This window comes from Synchiropus splendidus, chromosome 9 (assembly GCF_027744825.2).
Source record: "Synchiropus splendidus isolate RoL2022-P1 chromosome 9, RoL_Sspl_1.0, whole genome shotgun sequence".
Lineage (NCBI taxonomy): Eukaryota > Metazoa > Chordata > Actinopteri > Syngnathiformes > Callionymidae > Synchiropus > Synchiropus splendidus.
Window position 1 is genome coordinate 18,363,986 of NC_071342.1, and position 6,536 is coordinate 18,370,521.

General features: G+C 46.4%; 1 protein-coding gene across 1 annotated transcript; it reads right to left on the reverse strand.

Moving 5' to 3' along the window:
• Nucleotides 1-520: 520 nt before the first annotated feature.
• LOC128764905 (transmembrane protein 121) lies at nucleotides 521-3,249 on the reverse strand. Its single transcript, XM_053875178.1, has 2 exons — nucleotides 2,536-3,249; nucleotides 521-2,382 (listed from the first exon to the last, which is right to left on the reverse strand). The coding sequence occupies exon 2, from the start codon at nucleotides 2,175-2,177 to the stop codon at nucleotides 1,227-1,229; it is 951 nt and encodes a 316-aa protein (XP_053731153.1). The 5' UTR covers nucleotides 2,178-2,382; nucleotides 2,536-3,249; the 3' UTR covers nucleotides 521-1,226.
• Nucleotides 3,250-6,536: the final 3,287 nt, after the last annotated feature.

Genomic DNA, 6,536 nt, shown 5'->3' on the forward strand with positions numbered 1-6,536 from the left:
AATTGAGAGTGTAATGCGTCAATGCAACGAACGTGGAAGGGTGAATGCTACGTCTCTTGGGCACAAAAATCCACTCGGCGACCATCAATATGATTCTCCTTAGGAGTGAGAATGTGTTGCTATGGCAGTGTGGAGCCGTGCAGAGTGGAAGACGTACACCTTCAGCACCATATAGAGAGTGGAAGGACAGTGAGGAAAAATTGGGGGTGGACAATCCGTGGCCTGAAATATGTCTGGAGTTGAGAGTGGGTGACAGCACCGCGGAGAAGCAGTAACTGGCAGAGTGGAAGGCAGCGCCAAAGCTGTCAGTGAAGTGGATTAATCACGTGAAATAATGTAGTAAAATAACAGTGTAATACAGCGCTGCCTCTGTCTGTGCTGGTGCCGACTGTCGACTGAGGCACGGACCTTTTATATCTCTTTGTAATCTTTCATTGACACCTTTGAAACATATTTAAACACAAAGAAAAGGCAGGGCTTTGCTCCCTTCTCGTACAAAGCAAGAAAAACCGTGCTTTTAGATATTGACTGGGTAGAATTGACTATGTAACAGCAACAATAATAAATGGGGGCGGAGCTCTGGCTGCCCAGAGTTTTAGAACTTCTGCAGCAGGTGCTTCTAACATGTGTAACAAGGAACTCGAAAACCATAAGTTACAACTGTTGAGGGTCCTATGAGGCTTGCTCAATGAACGTATTTATTGATAATAAAGTACAGATAATGTGAGAAAATACTTTAATTATAGTGCAATCCACGTTTCTTTCATACAAAAATGCCAAAGCCAGAATAATAATTGATCTCTTTTATCTTGTACACAATACATTATCAAAGAATGACATATAAAACACACGTCTTCAACAGTAATTTTCTTCAATTCTCTGGCTGGTTACTTTCGGTCCGGTAAAGCCTTCGACGACTAAAGTACACTCAAGCAACGGAAATACACACAATAGCACACCGACCCTTGTGATTAAAATGCAACACACACAGTTGAAAAATATATACTCTCATCTTGCCTTTTCTTTGATCGTTACAATTAGAAAAGATACACAGGTGGCTGGATTCACAGATGAGAAAGTAATCGGAGAACCACAACAGATGTGTTTTTGCACCATGATAGGAATGGGGGCTCCGTTGCACAGGAGTTCTCTGTGGGGGAATGTGTCCCGTCAGCATCCTGAGGGTGGTTTTGAGTCATGTCCCGAGGCGTCACCTCACCATTCTGTCATGTGTGCTCGCATGTCGTCACCTCAGGCAGAGCTGTCTGGTCCTGTATCACCACTTGGGGAGGGGTGGGGTTTGGGCGAGCGTGAGCCACCGAGTTCTTCTGCAGCTCGACTCCGAATGCAGGAGGAGCGTTCTGCAACTGTCTCCTGTACTGCACGAAGCTGCAGGTCTTTATGATGATTGCCAGGATGTTCTTGCCTATCAGAATCCCAGACACCCTGGCGTCCCTGTAGAAGATCATGTTGCCTCCGCGGATGAAAAGTGTGATGACGTTGATGGTCACCAAGCTCAGAATGGGGTAGAGGAGCATTTTGTGCGGCACGATGTTGATGCCCTGCATGCTGATCTCGCTGAGTGACACGCAGGGCAGCACGAGGAGCAAGATGTAGCAGTAGAAGAACATCAGACCCTCTGCCCACAGAGGAAGACCCTTCTTCTGGGGCTCCCACAGGTTGGCCTGGATGTCCAGTATGTCCAGTAAATCCACCACCACCCAAAAAAGGCGATTGCGGATCTCTTCTCGTTTCTTAAAAGCACGGACATACTCCATGTGGTCTATGGCCACCAGCACCACAAACAAGACTGGAATGCAAATGGAAAGCAGCAAAGTCAAAGCCTTCCTCGCCAAGGCGTCAAGGCTCTTTCTGTCTGCCTTGTAGTTTTGATACACAAAGTAGACCTTGATCTCCAGCACAAAAATGTAGAGGAACCAAAGGATCATGGCGTAGCCCCTTTTGGCTGTTCGAACCTCGGCGCCCACCCACACCGCCACATATCGCAACACGATCAGAAAGCAGATGTCTCCCACCATCACCATGATGCAGATGCCAATCTTCCGTGGCCCGTGGTTCTGCTCCACCAGGTAGGCGTCGATCAGCGCCATGCTGCTCATGATCAGGATGGTGGACAGGCACACGTGGGGCTTGTTGGTGGGAGGTGGGGGGACCATCCTTGCCTGCGGGGGTGGAGGAGGAGGAGGAGGAGGAGGGGTGTTTCTGCTGGGGGCGCGGAGGGTCGTCAGCTTGCCGGGTGAAGGTGTTGATCAGCAAGTGCTTCTAAATAGTGTCTTCCATTTCCTCAAGTTTGGCAAGAATCCCAGAGGCATTTAGGGGATTCGCACCGATCACTTCAATCAATCTTTGAGCCACAACCACCTGTCAGGTAGACATCACCTCTTAATAAATTATACTCAGCGCTGCAGTCAGTCATGAAAAAATACAACTGAAGAAACAATAATTCAAGTTTGACAGACAAACTTGCTACTACAATGTAATTATCGTATAAGAAATGTGACCAAAAATACTCACTTCTGCTCCTGTTTGCACTTGCTCCTAATATCGAGCAGGGAGCAGCCATCCATGACGGCACAAAAGAACCACAAAGCCCATCTGTAATCCACACAAGAAGCAAAAGCCAGAGATCCCCTCTTCGCTCTTCAGTAGCACATCCAGCAGTCGTGGATTTTCTTATTCAAGCAAAAAAGAATCCCAGAACACTGCCGGCATAATCCACTTACTGCTCATTCTGAATCTGGAGACGGCATCTTACCGCTCGCGAGACCGGGGCGAGTCTGTGTTGAGGGCGTAAATCCAGCAACTTCAAATGAAGAAGTGGAAAGGTCTTGTTGTCAACATGATGAATCCTTCTTCAAAAGTTCTCCGTCATTTAACATCCACGAGGGGAAAAAAAAAGGCAACACTGCTTTCTCTCTCTGCCACACAAGTACCGCACAGCAAAAGTGTCAGCGTCCTTCCTTTCTTGTCTCCACGCTTCGTTGTCACCGTAAAATGCAGCCCCCCCCCAGCGAGATCCCGGCTGCAGCTCTGTTATCTGTCTCCTGCTCGGTCGGCTACTTGCCAGGGACACCAGCATCCACGGCTCTCCTCTGGATCCCTCGCTGCCTCCCCCCCGCCGGCAGATTCCCCAACCCTGACTGCCTTGCTGCACTTATCAACCAAAGTCAGAGGTGCGTTCGCGATCACCCTAGAGATTCAGTCTCTGCCCCGCAGCCTCACTCCTCTTCCGTCCTCCTCTCTTGCTCAAGTAAAGGCACTTGCTGTGAGGAGGTGACGCTCACAGACCACAGCTGCAGAGAGAGGGAGAGGGAGAGAGAGAGAGAGGAGAGGAAAGAAAGAGAGAGAGAGAGAGAGACTGAATACTTTTCAAGGGGTGGAGAAAAGGCGGCCTCTTTAGCTCCGCTGAAAGCAGAACTTCTCTCTCTCCATTCCACGTTTCCTCAATTCTTCCCCCCACATCGTGCTCTTCTTTTCACATTGTGTCTGCTGCTGATATCCTATTTTCTCAGGCTGCTTTTCTTTTGAGACCCGGGATAAACCCTCTGTGATGAGGAGCCCTCCAAGCGTCTGCGTCGCCTCTCTCGCAGGTCAAAGTGATCCAGAAAGCAGAAGCAGAAGAGGGTGCAGATGAAGACCCGGGAAACCGGGAAAGGAATGAAATCAGTGAGGTTCTCGTGACAGAAAATCCCTCTATTGATCTTCTGACAAATCAGTAGTTAGAGAGCCTACGCTGGCCTCATTTGCATTTGTTTATTTCACAAGGTCTTCAGTTTACTTCCCTTCTGTGCGGCTCTCAAGCCATTTAGGAATCTAGCAGACCTTTTAACTGGGATGATTCGATCAGACCCTGTTGCTCCCTGGATGTGATTCACCATTCTCACCACATAAAAAGGACTCTATACAGAGTGTCCTTTTATTTAATCTTTTAAACTCAAAGCCAAAATCTTTTGCACAAGGAGTTCCACCAATATATCTCCAAAATAAAGACATACCGCACTCTATCCCATCCCTTTTATATAACTCGCCATAATGAAACTATGCGGTTGAACAAGGGGAGGAACTTGATATATATGAAAATGATCCTGAAATGAATATATCTTCATATCATGTTGATGAAACCTCTCTTGAATAAGTTTTGATAAAGAAAACAAGTGGTAATGCACTCAAAGTGCTGTGGCAGGAAAACTTAAAGTGGAAGTTTTACTACTTTATGACTGCAATTTTTTGTTTGAAAAGCAGTACTTGTGCGTTCAATTCATGTACTGTATGTCAAAGTCTGAAAAAAAAAAAATCATCTGAACAGGAAGGAAATAAATAGCCCCCTTCCTTTGTTTTCTACAGCAGGGGCCCAGAAAAGTACCGCAGTCTGCCGCCCAATTAAATAGCTTCTTTCTCCCTTACTGTTCACAGATAAATCAGAGTAATAGGAGAATTTGAAGATGTAACCGAACGTTGTCCTTTAGAATTTTGGAGTAAAGCCACCTGTTTGGTCAGCTATTCTCCACCTTGCGCGGCCATCCTCCCTTTAGTCACAGCTCTTTTCTTCTAACCTCTCATCTAAGTCTATTAAAATTGTTGAAGTGCCACAAATGTTTGAGGACCTTAAGCCGCCCATTCACCCTATGCATTCTGAGCCCCAAGGCGTCAAATATTGACCCGACTTATGTGGCAGAGACTCCAACTGCCTGCTTCGCGTGTAGAGAAATTCAGCTTTCAATTGAAGCATGTGTCTCCTCATGACATTCTGATGCCATAAGCAGTGAGTTACACACAAAAAAGAAAGTAGCACAAATGTGTTGGGTCACCAGGGCTTCAACCATCGGGAGCAGTCAGGGCTTAAAAGTCTTGCTCAGGGACACATCGACACAGACAGTTTCCATCGACCTGGTGACATCCCAGTCACAGACGCCCACTCTACCATCTGAGCTATGGCGCCCTCAGGACCTCCTTCTACCCCCGCATCCCGAAAACCTCTTCGATAAATCTCCCGGCTGGTCTGCATGCCTGGGTCCTCCTCGAAAGACTGTCATGAGCAATAAATCTGATGTCTATCGAGTCAAGAAACATCAATCTTCATCACAAAAAAACCAAAAACGATCAAGCACACGACATTTACCCATGTTTCTGAAACCAGCAATGTTTAACTGGAAAGCATTTTTGGTTTAAATTTTCGTAAAAACAAAGTGCTTTTTGGGGCTTGTACTGTAGTGCTCCTGCTGGGCCTCCAGCTTTGAGCATTTTTGTGTTCATTCGTCAGTCTTGATCGACCTTTTGACCATTTGTTCGGGGCTTGTACTCTCAAAGGTCCTCGATCAAGAAGAATGTCACAGAAACAGCTGTAGAGGGAGATGGGGATGTCAGCACTGACAAACATCAATGCGATTGTCCAAGTAACGGAACTTTTTGCGTGGTTCAACATTATGGCTGAAACAAAGGGGCTTCGAAGCGTTGGGTAAAGCAAGTGGCGCTGATGTGCCGCATGAATAAGGAAGGACGAGTGACATGGTTAAAGATGGGAAAATGGAGCGGGAGACGCCGGAGACTGGACTAAATGTCATAGGAGCAATTCTATTCAGTGAGATGTGATAGCGCCATTCGTGGTCGACAGTATGGAAAACGTACAGAGGCGATAAAGGGTTGTGTGTTTGCAGTATGCAAAGAGCACTGGCACTGTTTATCCAGCTGGACCAATTAGTTCAATCCTTCCTCAGAGGAACCAAACTGCACTCATTAACAGTGTCGACTTCTGCCTCTCCCTCCACTTAGTTTGTTTTCTGCTCATGTGCTAATGTCTGTCGGACTCACTGCAACTTTTGAGCAGGAAATGGAATGAGGAGCAGCTGTCAGCCGCCATCATGGACGCTCATGACTTCATATGGAAGCAGAAGCATCTGGTGCATTAGAGTCAGAGCAGCTGTTAATAAAAGCTGTCCTCTTTATGTCTGAGACAATACATTACAGTAAGTACCGACCAATTGTTCTTGCGACACCCTCAGATAGCGTTGCAGGTGGCCGGCGAGCGCGTCGCTCTTAGATCATCGAGAGAACTTAAACCTACAGAAGGACATTCTTATTAGTTTCATTCATTTTTAATCATGATATTATTCTTTTCTGGGTCGCTGGTTTACAATTCAATGACGGATGTCCTGAATCCATTTTCCGGCTAATGAATAAGTTAACAGAGTCAGAAAAGCAACTAGATTGAATGATTTTTTTTTTTTGTCCAACAATGTCTTTCCTTCCCATGTGGTCAAACCAACTTCCCTCCCTAAGTTTTATCTCCGAGTTTCTCACTCCTGTCCTTTTCAGTCGCTCCCAATGACAAGCTCACTCTCTGTTATGTTCGTGACGCGGAGCGGGACCCAAGTGCAGTAATGGAGGAATTACAGGAGGCAGGCAGCGAGTCAGATACAATGATTTCAGAAATAATACAAAATATACAACAAAAGGCGTGAGGGAGAAGAAAACCAAAAATAAATCCAATGCGTCACCAAACCAGGAAGAGAGTCCAA

Coding starts and splice junctions, on each gene's coding strand:
- LOC128764905 (XM_053875178.1), bottom strand. CDS start 2,177: ATGGTCCCCCCACCTCCCACCAACAAGCCCCACGTGTGCCTGTCCACC.